General features: G+C 39.5%; 1 protein-coding gene and 1 non-coding gene across 2 annotated transcripts; one reads left to right on the top strand and one right to left on the bottom strand.

Annotated features, from left to right (window-relative positions):
* Nucleotides 1–5,456: 5,456 nt before the first annotated feature.
* On the bottom strand, nucleotides 5,457–5,563 carry LOC133820582 (small nucleolar RNA R71). Its single transcript, XR_009886988.1, has one exon. It is a non-coding gene; the product is annotated as a small nucleolar RNA R71 (small nucleolar RNA).
* Nucleotides 5,564–6,036: 473 nt separating this feature from the next.
* On the top strand, nucleotides 6,037–7,527 carry LOC133820034 (uncharacterized). Its single transcript, XM_062253432.1, has one exon. The coding sequence runs from the start codon at nucleotides 6,037–6,039 to the stop codon at nucleotides 7,525–7,527; it is 1,491 nt and encodes a 496-aa protein (XP_062109416.1).
* The last annotated feature ends 15,005 nt before the right edge of the window (nucleotides 7,528–22,532 follow it).

Below are 22,532 nucleotides of genomic sequence, written 5' to 3'. Positions count from 1 at the left end.
AACATCTCCCAGGATACTGTACTCGCAGGAGGGAACTTAAAGAACCACTCCTGAGCGGCATCAGAAAGTGTCGCTGGGAAGATCCTGCAACGAGCATTTACAGAGACTTTCTAAATTTCCATTTGTATCTCAAACTTGTTGACATGAGATACTGGGTCTCCATACCCGTCAAAATTTGGCAGAGTCGGCATCTTAAACTTACTGGGGGTTTCTTCCACAACAATCCTTTGTACGAAAGAGGTGCCTCTCCTCCGATCGTACTCAATGTGCGATGTCCGCCCCCCGACTAGCTGCTGCACAACCTGGTTCAGGGCATCGATTTGAGCCTGAACAACTTCCAGGATTGCTGGGGCCTCTAGTGCCGGGGGAATGTACTCATCGTGTCTTTCTCGACGGTCGTTGAGTACATCCCTCAAATCATCGTCTCTTCGCCACTGCTCGCTGGCTCCGAGCCAGCTAAAGACGTTATTTTACCTGGGCTGCCCCCCAGCTTTATGACATGCGTGTCGGTCTTCTCTAGGTGGGGGGCTCTTGCCTCCACCTTTTTCTTCCTTCCTCCGACCAGCATTTCCTCTGCCTGAGTCGGCCTCATTGTAGCCGTGACTATCTCTGAACCATGACTGGCTCTGGTGCGACCGACTATTTCCTCTGTTGCCTCCTTGGGCTGGCATTTCTCGAGCGTTAGGGGGAGGCCTGTGTTGGTCAGTGGGTCCCCGTGCATTATCATGCTGTGGGGGGGCCCTGACCGCAGAGCCTGTCTTTGAGTTCCTCCTGTTGGCAGAATGATGCTGCCCCCTGCTCGGTGGATGCAGCTCTTCACCCCCTGGGCGTTTAGGGCTGCAGGGCTGTTGCCCGGCCCTATTCTGCCTCGGGCGCGGGGGATTGCCTCTACCAGCCTGAAACGGAGGCTGCGTCTCAGGATCCCTAGGTGGGGCATCATCCTGAGGCATAGGTGGCTGCTCCGGCCTCTGAGGGCTTATTGGCTGGAGCAGGGGACTAGGATTAGGACCCCTTTGAGGTGGCATGTTTAGTGGCTGATCTGGCTGGGAGGCTGACGCAGCCTGATTCCTAGCCAGCTGGATGGCTGCTTCAATGGCTGCCATGGCATCCCTCTGCTGACGGTCCATCTCCGCCTGCCGCTCGCTCAGCTCCTGGCGTTGGCGCTCTATCTCCCTTTGCTGCGATGCCATTATCTCGGTAGCATTCTCAGATTGGCCCTCAGATTGGCCCTCAGATTGGCCAACTCGTCTTGCAGCACCCCCAGCGTTGTCGTCATGGTCTCAGAATCCAACTCCTCCTCATCAAACTCCAAATGAGGTTCGTCTTCAGCCACATTTGGGGGAGGAGGCTGGGATGGTGCAGCGACAGCCTGTCCTGTCTTCTTGGTAGTTTTCGCCATTAGATCTTCTTGAGTTCAAATCTCAATGAAAGCACCAGAATGTTGACCCCCGTTTTGGTCAACGACACGGAGTCAGATAAACGACAAGAGAATAGTACAAAGCTTGAAACAAACAATCTAATGGAAAGTAAAGAACACAAGGAATTATAGTGGTTCGGCCCCAGTGATTGGTAATGACCTACGACCACTTGATACTATTATTAATATAGAGCTTCAAAGGTGTGATCAAAGAACTAGGGTTCCTGAGTTTAACAGACCTTAGAAGGAGAAAACAATACAAGCAATGGATAATAGTAATGCAATTAAGAAAGAAATCAAAAGTCCCTTCCTTTGAGCTATATCTTGTATATTTATAGGCTCAAGGAGGATTACATGAATTAATCAGTCATATCTTTCCTTAATAAATGGATACCAAAGTCATAATGAAGAGATATTCTCGGATATCATTACAACTGTACAGATCTTTACATAAATAAACGGAGTATACGACCAGGCTAGTCGTATATAAAACTTGAACTCCGCATGTGGAAATATTTATGGTCGATAGGCGAGCAGCATCTCTGCCACATGTCGAAAATTCTTGCCACGTCATCAACAACTGTTTTTTTTTTTTATAAACACCTACGGACTAGCTCATACTTACATATTGGAGATTTGGTAGTATAATTGAGTGGGGGTATTTATCATAGATATGAAATCTATAACTTATCTTTAAGAAATGAAACGATGATTTTCTTATAGCTTGGTTCAAGTGTTAAATGATAAAGTACTCATTTCTTTAATTAAGTTTACGAAAATATCATTTACAAGGAACAAAGTGGGAGTTAACGATAAAATTCCAATGAGGGGTAAAATGGTAATTTGCACATGTAACACCCTGGTTACCCCGGGGCCGTTACGGTGATCAGTGAATTGGAAATTTAACTCGTTACTCGAGTCCTTTGGTTAAAAACGTGCTTCTAAGTGTCATTAACAGGTTAAGGTGAAAATCAATAAAAAAGGAAGGATATATTTTATTAAATACTATTCATGGGCCCACCATAACATTTACAAGTTATTTACAACTCAAAATGGTCATTACTGTTCAAATTTACAACCCACCGACCTAAGCGGCAAAAATAGGGTAAACCCCTTAGTTCCTCAGAGAACTTCTTGGGCGTGGTGGTCAAGCGGCCGCATATGTACACATCACCACCTAAGCTCTCCACTCAAGGCTGGGTGAGCTTTTCTTTCCCTTTACCTGCACCACATATCACCCATGAGCCAATGCCCAGCAAGAAAACATAATATAGCATGAATATAATATCAACAATGATCATAATAATCATTCAGGACTTTCAGTCCAAAACAGGTGAGTGACAGTTGCAAAAGTCACTAAGGTGGGATTTGTTCCCTCTAGCCATGTGACGATAGGGTCACCAGGGCTTTACAATTAAGTGATCATGTCACTAGCTTAAACAGGATAAGTGCATGATGACTAGTCACCAACATGACCTACCTCATGGCTATAGGGTCATAACCATGGGATTCTGCTCCCTAGCCATGTGACACGCAGTCACCTAGGCCTTAGGCCCTGGCTCTGAGTAACTAGCTTAGACTAGTCAAGCGCTTATAAGTTTCATTGACCTTAGGGTCGGTCCAGCATTAATGCTTTAGAGTCATTCAATGCTGATATCCATTAGATCTAATCTTTAATCGGCCCTGCGTTCAGGACGCTTATGCCATTTTTGACTGTCAGGTCAGTAATATGCAACCAGTGCCGTCCCTGACTAATCAGTGCCATACACAAGTAAACAAATTCTGCTAGCATTTAATATGCAATCAATGTCCACATTTATCAACTAACATGCCTCAACAACAATCACGCATGTCACATATACATAGGGTGCATTTTTCTTACCTCTGATTAGATCGAGAATGAATAAAAGAACGACCCTTGAGAATGATCAACTTTTAGTCCTTTAGTGATCATCTAGTCATAACCAAGTACGAGACACCATCAATAAAAAATGAACAACACAGGTTCCCGAACAAGATCTAGCCTCCGGGACATCAATCCACACTAATTCGGGTAGTAGGAACAATCTTGAGGCCTAAAACCATGTTCCCGGGTTCAAAACACACAAACGGGCTCAAAACTGGCAAGAGTCGCAGCCCCAGTGTTAGGCTAATTTTAGCCTATCCTTTTAAGTGTCTTTATCAGTGTCTTTTTTATGGTTCTTGTGTTTTTGGAGCGGAATTATGCTTGTTTTTGCTTGATTTCAGGTTAAGCTTATGTTTTGGGCATTTGGAGTGGATTCTGCTGAAATTTCAATTAGGGCCGCGGCGCTCTTGCGTATTAGAGCCGCGCGCGAGCCCCTTTCCAGAAACTCGAGATTTAGCATTTGCCGAGTAGGGCCGCGGCGCTAGCGTCCGTACACCTCAGAATTTTTAAGGGCAATTTCGTCATTTTTGGGGAAGATATAGAATGAGGTCTTCATTCTGAAAAGGGGATCGCGATTTTGATAGAGGAGACAGACAAAAAAGAGAGAAAAGACAAGAAGAGATAGACAAAAAAGAGAGAAAAGACAAGAGAAGACGGATTTTGGAGCAAGCGTGGACGATCTCTGACAACTCCCCATCTAGTTTCATCCTCTTTTTCTTTGATTTCCTATGTTATTGTTTATGTTTAGTTTGATTATGGATTTGAATATTGAGATTATGAGCTAAACTCTTATTAGGGATTTGATGGATATTGACTGAGATCATCCCATGGTTAATGCTAATTGATTATTTCTTCTTGCTTGTTTATGAAATTTGTTCATCTTTATGCTTAATGTATGCTTGAGATTGATCACCTTAAGAATGATTCATGATCCTAATGTAAAATCTGAAAAGTGAATATTAGGAATGCTCTAAATGAATGAACATAGGTTTTGATGCGAAATGAAAGTATTCGCATAGCTTATGTGACTTATAGATTATTACTTAATGCGAATTGATTGTTGTGCTATCTCAGAAATGCAATAGTTGACAATGCAATTTAGAACCTAAATGATCTGAAAAGAGTTTAGGTGATTTTATAATCTGTCATTTCATTGAAAGAAGAAGAATAGTTAACTAGTGTTAACAATTGGGTAATCAAAGCAATTGAAATCATATCCCTATCTTCACATCCATTGTTAAACCCTTAATTTCTTATTTGTTGATTTTGCTTGTTGTATTTTCTGCAATTTAAATTAAAATACCAATTTTTATTGTCACCAAATAGAAATATAAATCCAATTTGGTTAGTACTTGGCTGCAATTCCCTTGGGTTCGACCTCACCTGTGTGAGTACTACTTGTACGATACGTGCACTTGCGTGTATTAAAATTAAGCAACAAGTTTTTGGCGCAGTTGCCGGGGAATTGTTTAGTTAATATTACGTTAATTGGATTAAATTCTAATTTGGTTTTCTTTTCACTTTTTGCTAACTTGTTTGTGTCAAATTCTTCTTATCTCATCTCAGGTACCATTGGTTTATGTGACGTCAAGGACCAGCTGCAAGAGTGCCTGTTGATCCTGAGATAGAGAAGACTTGCCGGCAAAACAGAAAAAACAAAAGGTTGGAAAGAGTTGCACACAGGATTGAGCAAGAGGAAGTTATGGCCAACTACGGTAATAATGGGGGTGCCATAGAAGACCCAGCTAATGGTCAGAATCCACCCGACCGTAGCCTGAGGGACTATGTTTTGCCAACAATGACAGGGGTCCAGTCTTGTATAAGACCACCCACCATAGATGCAAACAATTTTGAAATAAAGCCAGCCATACTTCAGATGGTTCAATCCTCAGTCCAGTTTGGGGGACTACCCACTGAAGACCCAAACATGCATCTCTCTAACTTCATGGTGCTCTGTCAGACATTTAAAATGAACGGAGTTAGTGATGATGCTATCAGACTTAGATTGTTCCCATTTTCTCTGAGGGAGCGAGCTAAGAGTTGGTTGGTATCTTTGCCACCTAACTCAATCAATACATGGAATGATCTAGCACTGAAGTTCCTCTCTAAGTTTTCCCCCCAGCTAATGCAGCTAAGTTGAGAGGAGAGATCAATAATTTTTCTCAGTTGGATAATGAGTCTCTTTATGAAGCTTGGGAGAGATTCAAAGAATTGATAAGAAAATGCCCGCATCACGGAATAGAGAAATGGATGCTAGTCCATAATTTTTATAATGGGTTGTGTGGTACTACTCGCACACTCATTGATGCAGCAGCTGGTGGTGCGTTTATGAGAAAAAGCGCCAATGAGGCATATGACTTGTTGGAAGAAATGGCCATGAATAATCAGCAGTGGCCAAGTGAAAGAAGTTCTTCAAGGAAAGTGGCCGGTATGTATGAAGTGGATGCAATTTCAAAATTGACAGCTCAAGTTGAGGCCTTGACTAAGCAATTGCAAGGCAATGTAATAACAGCTCCAGTACAACAGGCCCAGACTCTGTGTGAAATATGTGGGGGTCCTCACGCCTATGAACAGTGTCAGTATGCTGATGTAAACAACATGCCTATGGAGCAAGCTCAGGCTATTGGGAATTTTCCTCGACAGAGCAACAATAACCCTTACTCCAATTCTTTTAATCAAGGGTGGAGGAATCATCCAAACTTTTCTTGAAAAAATGATCAGCAAGGCCAATCTTCAAACCAACAATAGTCATTCCAACAACAGCCACAGGGGTTCTTTCAGTCAAGATTTAGGCAGCAGCAACAACCCCAACCGCCCACTCACCATCAACAACAACAAAAATTCTGGTGGAAATTCTAATGCTAAGTCAGATGTGTTAAACCAATTCATGGCTGAAACTCGATCTTCTATTAGAAATTTGGAGACCCAAATGGGACAATTGGCTACTCTCATGGCTAATCGTGCCCAAGGTAACTTGCCTAGCACCACTGAAGTCAATCTGAAAGAGAATTGCAAGGCAATCACGTTGAGAAGTGGGAAGAATTATGAGGGACCAAGTGAGAAGCAGCCAGTTGAAGAAGTGGGTCAGGATCAACAGGCACAGGCACCGACACAAGAGGAAAAGAAGCACAATGAGAAAAAGGCTACTGAGGGCATAACAGTAAAAGAAGCTTCTCCACCAATCAGTATTGAGCATCACATAAAGATTCCCTACCCCCAAAGGCTCTGTAAGAACAACATGGACAAGCAGTTTACTAAATTCCTGGAAGTATTCAAGAAACTGCACATCAACATTCCATTTGCGGAGGCCTTAGAGCAAATGCCGAGCTATGTCAAGTTCATGAAGGACTTCTTGTCCAAGAAGAGGAATATGGAGGATTTTGAAACTGTGGCATTGACAGAAGAGTGTAGTGCTATACTGCAAAAGAAGCTCCCTCCTAAACTGAGAGATGCTGGGAGTTTCACAATACCGTGCACTATTGGGAGAATTAAGGGAATAAATGCTCTTTGTGATTTGGGGGCCAGTATCAACCTGATGCCATTGTCAGTTTTTAAGAGATTGCAACTTGGTGAAGCCAAGCCCACAACTGTAACTTTGCAACTAGCTGATCGTTCGTTGGCACATCCAAGAGGGGTAATTGAAGATGTCCTGGTCAAAGTAGACAAGTTTATTTTTCCTGCCGATTTCATAGTTCTTGACATGGAAGAGGATAGCAATGTGCCCATTATCCTTGGGAGACCCTTCTTAGCAACAGGCCAAGCACTCATAGATGTTCAAAAAGGTGAATTGAAGTTGAGAGTACAAAGGGAAGAAGTTGTGTTCAATGTGCTCAAGGCCATGACCTATCCAGAAGCTAGTAACAATTGCTTTTCGGTTGATGTAATGGGTAATTTAGTGGAAGAGAGAAAACTGATAAATGATCCTCTTGAGTTAAGTTTGGTTGAAGATGAAGTTAGTGATCAAGATGGAAAGGAAGCTATGGAGTACGCAAAATGGCTTAATTCTTATGGGCCATTGAAAAGGAAATACTTTGAAGAGCTTGGGGCAGTACCAAAAAGGTCATTTCCCTCAGTTGAGAAACCCCCAGAGTTAGAACTGAAGATACTTCCTGACCATCTGAGGTATGAGTTTTTGGGTGAAAACAAGACACTTCCGGTTAAGTTTCAGCTTCACTATCTGATGTGGAGACTGAAAAATTGTTGAGAATTCTGAGAGAGCACATGAAGGCCATTGGGTGGACTTTGGCAGACATCAAGGGGATCAACCCCTCTACTGTTATGCACCGGATTTTAATGGAGGACGGAGTCAAACCAACCATCGATGCCCAAAGAAGACTCAATCCGCCAATGAAGGAAGTTGTGAGAAAGGAAGTGGTGAAGTGGTTAGATGCAGGGGTAGCTTACCCAATTTCTGACAGTGAGTGGGTGAGTCCGGTTCAGGTAGTACCTAAAAAGGGGGGGGATGACGGTAGTGAAGAATGAGAAGAACGAGTTAATTCCAACAAGAACTGTTACTGGTTGGAGAATATGCATTGACTACCTCAAGCTCAACATGGCAACAAGGAAAGACCATTTTCCCCTTCCATTCATTGATCAGATGTTAGACAAAGTGGCAGGAAAGGAATATTATTGCTTTTTGGATGGTTACTCCGGGTATCATCAAATAGTCATTGCACCAGAGGACCAAGAGAAAACGACATTTACATGTCCTTATGGCACATTCGCTTTCCGACGAATGCCATTTGGGCTATGTAACGCACCAGCAACTTTCCAACGGTGTATGATGGCTATTTTTTCTGACTTGGTTGAGAACTGTATAGAAATTTTCATGGACGATTTCTCAGTGTTTGGCTCATCGTTTGATCATTGTTTGAGGAACTTGGAGCTGGTATTGACTCGATGTGAAGAATCCAATTTGGTGCTTAATTGGGAGAAGTGCCATTTCATGGTTAGAGAGGGGATTGTTTTGGAACACAAGATATCACAGGAAGGCATTGAGGTAGACAAAGCCAAGGTGTCTACTATTGAGAATTTTCCCCCTCCAGTTTCGATAAAAGGGGTTCGTAGTTTTCTGGGTCATGCCGGTTTCTACAGACGGTTTATAAAGGATTTCTCGAAGATCTCCAAGCCATTGTCTAATTTGCTTGTTAATGGAGTGCCCTTTGAGTTTGGAAAGGAGTGTATGGAGGCTTTTCAAACTCTTAAGGAAAAATTGATTTCGGCACCTATAGTCATTGCACCAAATTGGGAGCTACCGTTCGAGTTGATGTGTGATGCAAGTGATTATGCTGTCGGGGCTGTGTTGGGTCAACGAGTTGACAAGGTTTTTCGCACCATCTACTATGCTAGTAGAACCTTGAATGATGCTCAGTTGAATTATGCTACTACTGAAAAGGAGATGTTGGCCATAGTCTTCGCTTGTGATAAGTTTAGGCCATATTTAATTGGTAATAAGGTTATTGTGTACACAGACCATTCGGCGATCAAATACCTTATGACCAAGAAGGATGCCAAGCCAAGACTAATCCGATGGGTCCTTCTCCTCCAGGAGTTTGAATTAGAAATCAGAGACAAGAAGGGTACCGAGAACCTAGTAGCAGATCATTTGTCAAGATTGGAGTCAGAAGAGGGTCAGAATATGAAGGAAGTCCAGATAAATGATGAGTTCCCTGATGAGCAGTTGTTTGCTTTAAAAGAAAGTTTGTTGGTTCCATGGTTTGCTGATTATGTCAACTTCCTAGCTGCAAACATCACACCTCCTGACATGACAAGACAACAATTGAAGAAATTTTTTTCTAAGGTAAAGCACTATTATTGGGAAGAGCCAATCCTTTATAAGCACTGTGCCGATCAGATAATTAGAAGATGTGTGCCTGAAGAGGAGATGTACTCTATCCTGAATCATTGTCATAGTCTGCAGTGTGGAGGTCACTTTGGTGGGACAAGGACCGCTGCAAAGGTTCTACAAAGTGGGTTCTTCTGGCCAACTCTCTTTAAGGATGCTCATGAGTTTGTCAAGGCATGTGATCGTTGTCAGAGGACTGGTAATATTTCAAGAAGGAACGAGATGCCTTTGACTGGCATTTTAGAAGTGGAACTGTTTGATGTGTGGGGTATTGACTTCATGGGCCCTTTTCCGTCATCATACAACAATCCGTTTATTTTGCTAGCTGTGGACTACGTTTCTAAGTGGGTGGAAGTGGCTACAACTCATGCTAATGACGGTAAAACAGTTCTTACTTTTCTCCAAAAGTACATTTTCACCCGGTTTGGTACTCCTAGAGCTATTATTAGTGATGAGGGGAGTCATTTCTGTAACAAGCAATTTGAAGCGTTACTTGCGAAATATGGAGTTAGACATAGAAAAGCATTACCCTATCACCCGCAGAGTAATGGACAAGCTGAGATTTCCAACCGGGAAATTAAGTTAATATTGGAGAAGACGGTACAGAGCTCGAGGAAAGACTGGTCTAAGAAGCTCGATGATGCTTTGTGGGCATACAGAACGGATTTCAAAACACCTATTGGTATGTCACCATATAGGCTGGTCTTTGGGAAAGCGTGTCATCTTCCAGTGGAACTTGAGCATAGAGCATTTTGGGCCATGAAGACCTTGAACATGGATTTGGTAGCAGCTGGTGAGAAGAGGCTTTTGCAATTGAACGAGTTGGAGGAGTTTAGAAACGAAGCCTATGAGAACGCCAAGATTTACAAGGAGAGGACTAAGAAGTGGTATGACCAGAACCTTGTTAGGAAGGAATTTCAACCAGGTCAACAGGTATTACTCTTTAATTCAAGATTGAAACTTTTTCCGGGCAAGTTGAAATCAAGATGGTCTGGTCCTTTCACGATATTACAAGTGTTTCCTTATGGTTCCGTTGAAGTAACAAGTGAAAAGACTGGCAAGTTTAAAGTAAATGGTCAGCGATTAAAGCTCTACTTGGGTGGTCAGTTTGATCAAGCCAAGTCCGCCATCCTCTTGGCACCACAGTAAGGAGGAAACCAGCGTCCGGCTATATGACGTTAACGACAGCGCCATTGGGAGGCATCCCAAATTGTATTTTGTTTTGCATTGTAATCTTTGGTTTGGAACAATTAGTATTCTTAAGTGTTTTTATTTTGTATTTTTATTGTATTCTGTGTAAAGAGAAAACCGTGAAAAGCGTGAAAAGTTGAAATTTTTTTGCTGTATCTTGATTAGGGCCGCGGCGCATCTTGTCGCGCCGCGGCGCCTAGGGGTATTAGCGCCGTGGCGAGGCGCTGGACAGAGAGCAGTGAAAATTGGAGTCGCACTAGCGCCGCGGCCCTCTATTCCTGCGCCGCGGCTCCTGGGAAAGAAAAATGCACTAGCGCCGCAGCGCCAACACGAGCCACCATTTAAATCCGAAATTTTGCCCCAATTTTTTTTTAGACCCAAAACAAAATACACCATCCGCCTCTCCTCCGCCCAAATCACCATAAAACCTCCATAACCACCAATATTTCACTCATCTTTCATAATTTCTTCATCCCTTTCCATAAAAATCGCTTCCTCCATCATTTTCTTTGTCCCTTTTGACCTATTTTCTTCAAAAATACCCTTTTACCCACTCATTTTAACCCTAATCCGAAAATCCCATCCTCTTCCTCAATATTGCTCATTTCTTCAAGCTTTGGATAACAATGGTGGGTTATCCATGGGTTTCTCAATAATGTAAGTGATTTTGCTTCTCATCTTTTCAATTTATTGAGAATCCTTTGGTTATTGGGAAATCTAGTGTTTATTGGGTTTATTATGGATTAAGTGGTGCATTTTGATTATTTTTGCTATTCTGAAAAATTGGATTGGAGAATTGTGGTTTGTGAAGAATTTTCTAATTTTGGGAAGTGACAAAAACAAGGGGAGGTGCTGCCAAAATTTCTAGTGATTTTACAAGTTGGTATTTTGGGAGTTATTTCACTCAATGGGGCCAAAGAAGGGTACTGTGAATGCTTCAGGTGCGTCATCGTCCCGCCCTCCTCGTGTTTCAACAAGGGAGGATTATGACACCTCAAGATTTGTGAGCAAAGAGGCTCAAGAGCGGTTTATGGTGTTGTCAGGGAAACATATTCTTGAAGAAAGAGGTATGGAATTTAGTTCAGAACCCCTAGAAGACCCGCCTCTGTATGAGCCTATTCGAGCTGAGATTGCTCGGCGGCAGTGGGACCAATTTGTTGACTACAATGGCAAGGAAAATCACACGATGACATACGAGTTCCTTGCTAATTGGCCAGAAAAAGAAAATAATGTTGTCATGGTGCGGGGCAAGAAGATACCAGTCACTCTTGCAGCTTTTAATCAATTGTATGAGGTACCTAACTTTCCCATAGAAGAAGAAGAGCTGCGGGTACTGGGGGCCGATAATATCGACTATGTTGACCTTGCTGAAACATTGGGTTTTCCTGGCGCAAGAATTCATTTGAAGGATGGTGAGCCAAACTGTATGTATCGCTGTGAACTTAATCAAGTGGCTCGTGCTTGGTGCTATTTTGTGAGTGCCCGACTGATTCCCAACAATCATTTGTCTGACATCCCTATTGACCGGCTTAAAGTGACATATGCTATTCTAAAGGGGTACAACCTAAACATTGGGAGGTATGTTCGGGAAAGTATAAATCATATAATTCAGGGCACCACTACTGGCGGGTTAGGACATGGCACTTTCATTACTGAACTGTTCGTGGCATATGGCGCACCTCAATACTTAACTGACATGAAGGTGCCTCCGCAAAAGCCAGTCGGATTGGCCATGGTAAATCGCCTCATTCCACCGCATCCCTATGATGCCCCACAAGTTCAAAGAGGAAGAGGTCGCCGCCGACAAAGAACCGATGATGGTGAGGAGGAGCCCGAACTTTTGGGTGGTCCCATGGATCCTGCTATGCAGTACACTCATGCTCAGTTGAATTACCTTATTCAGCAAAACATGCATATGCAGACTTATATGGGGCAGCGGAGTGCTTACGATGCCAACCATATTCAGCAGCTGAATAGTTTGGTATCTCGGTGGTCTTTGGATGAAGAAGGTGAAAATTACTTTGCACTACCACCGCATTTCACTCCTTATGATCAACCACCACCACCCAACCCATTTTGAGGGGTTGTCAGGTAAGTCTCTCTCTTTTTGATTGTCATGTTCACATTGGGGACAATATGAAATAAAAGTTTGAGGGAGGGGGCTTACTTTTCTATTTTGGTTTAGTTTAGTTAAAATTTTGTTGTTTAATTTTGTTGTTTTAGTTGTTGTGTGTGTCAAAAGTTAAGCCAATGATATGAATAATTGCCGTTGTTGTCACTTGTCAAACGGAAACTGTGTCTAACCGTGTGCTTGATTTGATCACTCTTTGGATTAATTTTGGTGCCTTTTTGGAAATTTTAGTATATGTTGCAAATGTGAATAAGTAGATTATGCTATACATGTCTTACTTGGGTTTGAGGTATGAATTGATGAATAAGATAGAACTTGCATTGCTTGCCTTTTGAGACAAAATCCTTGATGACATATGTTTTGGAATATGATTTAGACAATCTTTTGGAACGTTTGGGCCTTTCAAGCTTACCCTTATCATTATTATCCCTAGTTCGCCTATTTGTGCCTTAACTTGTTTGATTGATTGTATAACCACTTCATTAAGCCAAAAATGTACCAATTATTATTTTTCCCTACCCTGTGAATTATGCCATAAGCTTAGAAATAAGTTTGGGGGAACGAATTGTAATTGGGTAATTGGTGTAAGTGGATGAACGATGTAATCTTCTGATTGAGACAAGTGTGAAATGTAAAAGTGCTTGCAACATCACTAAATTTTGATTCCTTATTCTTGTTTTAAAAAAAAAAAAAAAAAAAAAAAGAGAGAATTTTTTTTTTTTTGAGTGATGAATAATTAAATAAAGTGATGTTGGAGCATTGTGTATGAGTCCTCAATCGATATGAAGTGGGTGAATCAGGGGATGGTAACTGAATGCAAGGTGGGTTGTTTGATTAGTTTTTAATGTGCTTATGGTATAATGAAGCCTAAATGTCTTTTTCTTTATCCACCTTCACCTAAGCCAAAACGTCATGAACCTTTGAAGTCCTTTTGATTCCATAACATGTGTTGTTGACATTAGTGGAGAAAGGTAAGTGTGCAAGCATATTGAATTTTGGCTAGTGGATCGTTGGAATGAGTGAGGCATGTATGGTGTTATCTAGTTATTCATTTGTATTTGCAAGGTATAATTTAATTTCCAATTGAGGCATTCAGATTAATTGTTAGAGTTTTTTAATTGAAATTCTGGTTGATCAACAGTTGAAGTTTTGTGAGTGATGACGGCGTGGTTTAAATAAGACTGGAGGCTTAACTTGTCATGTTTATTTGTTTTAGTTTAATGTGTCGTTCCCTTACTCGAGGACGAGTAAGAATAAAGTTTGGGGGAGTTTGTTAGGCTAATTTTAGCCTATCTTTTTAAGTGTCTTTATCAGTGTCTTTTTTATGGTTCTTGTGTTTTTGGAGCGGAATTATGCTTGTTTTTGCTTGATTTCAGGTTAAGCTTATGTTTTGGGCATTTGGAGTGGATTGTGCTGAAATTTCAATTAGGGTCGCGGCGCTCTTGCGTATTAGAGCCGCGGCGAGCCCCTTTCCAGAAACTCGAGATTTAGCATTTGCCGAGTAGGGCCGCGGCGCTAGCGTCCGTACACCTCATAATTTTTAAGGGCAATTTCGTCATTTTTGGGAAGATATAGAATGAGGTCTTCATTCTGAAAAGGGGATCGCGATTTTGACAGAGGAGACAGACAAAAAAGAGAGAAAAGACAAGAGAAGACGGATTTTGGAGCAAGCGTGGGCGATCTCTGACAACTCCCCATCTAGTTTCATCCTCTTTTTCTTTGATTTCCTATGTTATTGTTTATGTTTAGTTTGATTATGGATTTGAATATTGAGATTATGAGATAAACTCTTATTAGGGATTTGATGAATATTGACTGAGATCATCCCATGGTTAATGCTAATTGATTATTTCTTCTTGCTTGTTTATGAAATTTGTTCATCTTTATGCTTAATGTATGCTTGAGATTGATCACCTTAAGCATGATTCATGATCCTAATGAAAAATCTGAAAAGTGAATATTAGGAATGCTCTAAATGAATGAACATAGGTTTTGATGCAAAACGAAAGTATTCGCATAGCTTATGTGACTTATAGATTATTACTTAATGCGAATTGATTGTTGTGCTATCTCAGAAATGAAATAGCTGACAATGCAATTTAGAACCTAAATGATCTGAAAAGAGTTTAGGTGATTTTATAATCTGTCATTTCATTGAAAGAAGAAGAATAGTTAACTAGTGTTAACAATTGGGTAATCGAAGCAATTGAAATCATATCCCTATCTTCACATCCATTGTTAAACCCTTAATTTCTTATTTGTTGATTTTGCTTGTTGTATTTTCTGCAATTTAAATTAAAAAACCAATTTTTATTGTCACCAAATAGAAATATAAATCCAATTTGGTTAGTACTTGGCTGCAATTCCCTTGGGTTCGACCTCACCTGTGTGAGTACTACTTGTACGATACGTGCACTTGCGTGTATTAAAATTAAGCAACACCCAGCACCTTGAGTCGCGTCCCTCAGCCATGCCAGGGGCAAGGGCCGCGAGGCCCTATACATAGGGCTGCGGTGCCCAACAAGGCCAATTTCTCCCACCTGCTTCTTCGAGCTAGGGCCGTGACACCCTAATAACAGGGCCGCAACCCCCAACCCAGAACCAGCCCAAACTCAATTTTCTACATTCCAAACCCAGAACCAAGTTATTAAGGGCTGTTTCTAGCTTCAGATTCCACGAATTTTCAAAATTGGCTGATGGAGCCGATATATCGCTCCCCATAGGCGATATATTGCCTGCCCCATTTTTCTGAGGCTCCGTGGTTTCGCTAATGCCAAGTTGACGTGTTTTCCGTATCAGCATAGGCGAGATTTTAATGCTACGCAAGTATACATAATTGCAATTCGTAATAAAACCAGTAAATCCAGATATCGTCCTACGGAGACTGATTTATCAATTACCAGATAATTAATTTATGATTTCTATTTGGTTAATCAAATGTTTGATTTTTAGAATGTATAAATTAAAGCATAAAAAAATTACTATGGGTAAAACTTAAAAGCAAAATTCAAAATATAAACACAAAGAATTCAAGAAATTAATTCAAATAAAAGAATAAATTAGGGAATTCAACCTCATCAACTATACACTCTAATATTCATTAATGCAAGAATTACAATTTTTCTTCTTATTAAGATGGCAAGTTAACAAAATCTTTTTATATTCAAGTTACGAAATATAAAACTCAACCTAGAGTAGAATTTTCTATATTTCTATGACAAATTCAGCATTAGGAGGCAATAAGAACAATAACCAAGAACCACACAAATAATAACGATACTTTCATTTAATGATCAATTTTATGTCCCGTCAATTATAGCATATCTAAATCTCATTTTTCAGGTTTTGATTGAAAATCATATAGGTTAAGAAAATAGATGGCCAATCAATTCTCAAACAATAAACATAAATTGACGAGATCTCAATAGAGGAAGAAAGAAAATAAAACTTTGCTTTGATTCATAAAAGAGTTTCAAGTGATTCAATTAAAATCCCTAATACTGAAACTAGTTCATGTTCATCATTAAGAAAGGGAAATTTGACTATTCATGCATTAAATGGGGCACCGTAGCAAAAATAACCTACCCACTGTATACATGTGCATTTGATGCTAGTATTTACATTAGTTCCAAAAATACCCCCCTCATTTGTTTCCCACTTTCTCTCTCTACTCTCTCTATTCTCGGCCCGAAACCAAAATACACAAATCCCCATAAACTCTCACTCTCATTTCGCACAGTGTTTCCCACATTGTCTTCCACAACCACGGCAACACAGAAAGTGGCAAGAAACCATTGCCGAAGTAGGGTATTTTTGCTAGAAAACCCATGAGACTAAACAACCCTGAAATAGGCAAAGGTCAAGGATTTACTTGTTTATTCAGCAATTAATTGTTTGGGTCTGGTTTATTTGTTAATTTTTTGTTCATAGGATAGATCGGGGATGGGGTACGAAGAAATCATGGTTTTTTTCAAGATTTTTTGTGCACCTCGATAGAAATCGATAGGACTCGATAGTATATGTTAGGGTTTGAATTTGAATGTGCCTCGATAGGCATCAATGGGACTCGATAGGACTCGATGATATTTTAGGCATATAGACAAATTTTAGCCTATACCTCGATGGGACTCGATAGGACTCAATGTTATTTGGCATATGTCTGATTTAGCCTCTGCCTTGATAGGACTCGATAGGCTTCTAAAGGACTCGATGATATTGGGTACATGGCTGATTTAGCACCTGCCTCGATAGGCCTCAATAATAACCATATGATATTAAGCATATGGCTGATTTTAGCACCTGCCTCGATAGGCCTCGATAGATTTCGATAGTAACCAGATGATATTAGGCTTATGAATGATTTTAGCACCTGCCTCGATAGGACTCGATAGTTTTCCATATTGTTTTACATTTTTAACATTTTTTTTGTTTTTTCTTCTTTTTTTCAGATGCCTGAATTGATTGTGCCATTGGAGAAGCACTTTCCTGGTCGTGTCACTTATAGGGGTAGTGCTTACTTGGAAACCCTTATAGAGAAATTTAAGAGGCATGGGCTAATTGAACGGGCACATGCATGCTCGTTGGGACAATTCTTCAAGGCTAAGTCATTTAGTTTTTCTGGCGTTCCGCTGCATCAGCTTATGTTGCGGAAGGTGGAAAGCAAGAAGGCTGAAGAGGTCCACTTCTACTTGGGCAACATTCTTTGCAAATTTGGGATTGCAGAGTTTGCCCTAGTCATTGGGCTAAATTTTGGGAACACCCTGTCCCCAGACGAGTTGAGAGAGTATCTTTCAAGTGATCGGATCATCCATGAATACTTTAATGGTGATTCAAAGGTTAGTTTCGGCCAGTTGAAAGATGCTTTGAAGGCCTCGATAAACCCAGAAGATGCATTTAAGCTGGGTTTGTGCTATTTGATAGAGGGGGTACTGAATGCTCCAGAGAAGACAACGACGATATGGGGTGATTCCCTGAAGATGGTTGAGGATCTTGATTACTTTTTCAAGTATCCGTAGGGGAAGCTATCCTTCAGGAAGGTTATTAGAGGAGTTCACAAGGACATGCAAAAGCAATTGAAGCATTACGAGGCGAAGAAGAAAGAGGGTTCGAGCAAACAACAGAAGGAGGCGAAGTATAGCTTCTATGGCTATGCACCCAAACTTCTTTACTGGGCTTTTGAGGCCATGTCAGCTCTCAGGAGTAAGTTCGGTGAGAACAGTGGGAACCAAATTCCGAGGATGCTTAGTTGGGCTACGAAGACCGATATCACTATTTCGATAGCTCAGTTGGTTCCTATATTCGCAAACCGTCGAGTAAGTTCCATTTTATCTTGTTAAATGTCACAAATTAATTGATTAACGATTTATTTTATTAAAGTTTTTCTGAGACATGTTATTCAACCATGCAGTTAGTGGTATTTTCCATGCTGAAGCCACGTCCTGGTGAGGTAGTCTACTACAATAACCTCCCAGAAGTTGATTCCAAGTTATTCCCTGAGTTGGAATCAACTATGGGGGAGGCTGGGACTGTAGCGGAGGAAGTAGTACCTGAGAAGGATGTAGAGAAGCTGGCAAAAGTTGCAAAGGAAGCCTCCATTTTTTACGAGGATGTCCCGAGGGTTGAGGAGAGCACATCACAGGCCTGCGCACCTTCCTCTAGTCAGGTTGCCCAGCCTGATTATGAGCACTTGATGCAGAGGCTCAAGAGGGTTGAGGAGGGCTAGGCAACCTTACTTCAGAATCAGACTACGATCATGGCTCAGTTGGTGTTGCTGCTTTCAGTGGTCTCAGGTCGATCCACCCACGTAAAATCAGATACAGAGTCCGGTGATCAACGTTCCACTCCACAGGCCCAGACATCTGTAGTTGCCAGTGATGCCGACAGTCCCAGTGTACGAGTACTATAGCCTGAGGAGGCAGCTGGCATTGAAGTTGTTAGGTTCAAAATCATCATCACCATGCACCAGCACCAGAAAGCCTAATTAGAATTAATACTTTAGTTTAGTGTTAATTAGGCACTGTGTTATGCAACGAATTACATTAACTTCAATTAAAGGCATTTTAACCTTTGTCATCAAGAGCTCAATTATATAATGATGAGATTGTGTTTTTTAACCAAATCAATCTATATATCTCATTATCATATTCTTCTCTTACATGTTTTTTTTCTTTCTTTCTTTTAGTTTTATAGCCAATAATTCAATATATTTATATGTGTAAAGACATATAATCATGGTGGCGAGAGAGAAAGATTGTGTCACTGATTGTTTTTTCAGTATCTTAAACTTTTATTATTAAAAAGGCCAAAATGATTTTGGTACGCAAAGTATAATAAATACCACACCAAATGGAGGCATCCAAAGAAAGAAGGAAAAGACAACTTTTTTTTTTAATTTTTTAATTTTAGTTTACACATCTCATAATGCTATAAAGGAACATTACTTTATTTATTTATCTAATTATTAAAATCTAATCATGTCTAATTGAAAAGAATAGAGAGATCCTTTTTAGGTGGGCACATGAAGTATTAGAATACAAAGATGCAAAGTGGGGTTTTTTTTAAAAGATGGAACACCATGTGGGGTGACTGGTGTCACGGGCCGGCTATTTGGGTACTCCAACTAGACGGAACGTGCGGCACTTGCAGACTCTTCAAGCTAGCAAGTCAGCCTACAACACACACCTACAGGCAAACAAACTCAGCGATTAGCCACATACACATCTCGGACATGCAACGGGCAACAACGAAGTATGAGCAAGCACAAAGCAAGTCATTCCTAGGAACGTCCACACAACACAAAGCACACAACAAGGCAAGTGGCACACAATGGCCTAACGAAGGTAGCAAACAAGTAACACATAAACAACAAGGTAGCACACAGGGGCAAGTATGGATAAATGTTATTTCATTAATATATAGCCTTGATAAGGCAAGGGAGTATACAGCTTTGGCCCCTATCTGCTGATGGCCATGGTGCTTCCCTAAGTCACCAGGTCACCTCCCCCTAAGGAGCCTTCTAGGGAAATAAAGTCTTCCCAGGAACATATATGATTTTTGTCTGGGAGACATATGCAATATTACAAAACTACCACTACCCTATCCCATGAGGTTGCTTGGTGCAAGACTTGACTAATGATCAAGCACCAAGACATCCTCATTAACAAAATGGCCCCACATGGGTGTGTCAAAGGGGCAGCACGCCACAACTGGCATATCAATACATGAACTTTAATATAAAATACAATGAAATGAAATTTTTTATTCATTTCATTTCATTTTTACTATGTCGAATCTTGTAGACTTTATTGTGTTTCTTCCATTAAAAAAAATAACAAAGATTCTTCTTTCCTAGTTTCCAACTATACATATATATATACATATATATATATATATATTTATATATGTTTGATAGGATTGTTGTGGTTATTTAATGCAATTCTCACGGTTTTACCTAAAGAATGGTGCTGGTTGTCATAGGGAAAAGAACAAGGCACCACTAATGATAATAAATATAAGTAATTATGTATATATATATATATATTTAGGGAATTTTTTTTGATGCAATTCATGCAACTTTTTTTGTTTGCACTCTGTGAATAATTTTCGGCGTGATTTCTTTTTATGATTTATTATATTGTAGTTATTTTGAGCATCTGCAAATTTTCAAAAAATTCTGAATAATTTAGAGTATCGAAAATAATGTTTAAACATATTATTTTCCACGCGCATAAAAAAAGTAGTTACACATGCAATAATCTGTTTGAATCTTGTTTTCGGTACTCTAAATTATTCTGAATTTTTTAAAAATTTATAAGATGCTCTAAATAACTAAAATATACACAATCATATAAAAATTTAGTATCGAAAACTATTCACAGTGTAAATAAAAAAAGGTGCACCGATGCAATTTTTTGTGAGTTGCACCATACAAATACCTTATATATTTATTACATTTTCTAAGCACTTGGGTTGGCACTTGGCAGAGACTTCCATTACTCAAATCCCCTTCTTCTCCTCCTCATGGGGCCTTGGGAATAAGATTCTTCATGTCAACCAATGAAGAGACATGCATATGGTTTTTTATTTACTATTTTTCATACAAATTCGTGTGTGACTATTTGACCTTAAATTCTTTTATTGGAAAAATGAACAAAAAGTTGTGTACACATATTATTGAGCCAATAACTCCACAAGAGCCCACAAGAATGATTATATACATCGAAATTTTAATGTAAATATAGGGAGGTTTTAATGTAAAGTCGTTAGTTTTGTCCAAACTGATAGGGCGTTCTTATTTTTGGCACATACAAAAATTATAACTTAAATTTAATATATGATGATCTATATTGTAGTTATAACAGACATACTACCAATTTTCGAGAAAGTATCACAATTAAACTTTAAAAAATCTATTTTATATTCATATAAAGAAATATGTACGTGTGTAATTAACTGTTTGAACCTTGATTTTTGTACAGTAAATTATTCAATTTTTTTTTTTAAAATTGATTGGATACCTACTATAACTACATTGTACACTGTTATATAAAAAAATTTGGTGTATAATTTCTCTTGGTGATGAAAATAGGATTACCCCTATCGATAAGAGCAAAAGTAATATCTTGTATAAAAATTTCCCTAAAAATATATAATGTAGAAAAGCAAATAGAAAATAAACACACAAATTTTACTTAAAAGTTATTTCAGAGAGAAAATTTAGTTTCTCAAAATCAACAATATACAAATGAGAGTATTACAACACCAATATTCATATAGCTGTACAACATACATAATAAACGCCCAATTTATTTGCTACTTCCAAAGATTTCAATTTTATGGATCAAATAGAATTCGGATCACAAGCACAAATTTTAAAATATATATTTAAATATTTAAAGAGGGAGAGACACCTCACATATATAGAGAGAGAATATATGAATGAATGATTTTTCAATATTCAATATATACATATATCCGATTTGTTTTTCTTTCTCTCTTTTTGTCTTTTTTGTTAGCCAGTTTTTGTTGGCCGGAACATATTCTCGGCAATGAATTAGATAATGCACCAAATTTTCTATATATACTATGATCTAATAAATGCTTACTTACTAAGGAAGAAAACCCATATTTAAGAATCATATGCTGATAAAACTAGTGAGAATAGAATTCATGTGTATTACTTAGTTACCTAATCTTTATTGAAAGTATCACTTAGGTTTGTAAACTTATTAAATGCATATCGTATATTGTTGGGAATGACTGAATCGAACACACACACCAGTCCACTCTGATCAAATAAACAGAGCACTCTCAATGCACACCCACAATCAGCAAGCCTACACCTTAGAAATTCTCTCCAAGAACTAGAATAACTCTCAGTAATCTTTATTGAATGAATATATGAAAAACGTTACATTTGAATGAGTAAAGGAACTCTTATATATGAGTTCTGAGAACAGAGTACAACTGAAAAACTAACTAACTATTTAACAGTCTAAAAAGTAATATAAGACTAACAGAATTAACGGCCACAACTAACAAATATCCACCTTGGTCGATAATTCTGATAGTAACAAAAAATATATACTTAAGATAACTACTTAGACTTTAGTAATCTTAAGTAAATCCAGACAATGTCTGAATTTAATAGTTGATAATGGCTTTGTTAACATGTCAGAGGCATTTTCATCCGTCGAAATCTTCTCTAGCTTTACTCTTCCTTCTGCTATGATGTCTCGAATGAAGTGTAGCCTAACATCTATATGTTTGGTCCTTTCATGGTACATTTGGTTCTTGCTTAAGTGTAGAGCACTTTGGCTATCACAATAAACCACAATATGCTTCTGATCTAGACCCAATTCTTTAGTGATTCCTTTAAGCCATAGAGCTTCTTTTACAGCTTCAGTACAGGCTATATACTCGGCCTCTGTTGTGGATAAGGCAACTATTGATTGGAGATTGGCTTTCCAACTAATAGTACATTTTCCAACTCTGAAAACCCAGCCAGTTTGAGACCTTCTAGTATCAGCATCTCCTGCATAAT

This window comes from Humulus lupulus, chromosome 2 (assembly GCF_963169125.1).
Source record: "Humulus lupulus chromosome 2, drHumLupu1.1, whole genome shotgun sequence".
Classification (NCBI taxonomy): Eukaryota; Viridiplantae; Streptophyta; class Magnoliopsida; order Rosales; family Cannabaceae; genus Humulus; species Humulus lupulus.
This window is presented reverse-complemented; position numbering and strand designations above follow the sequence as displayed.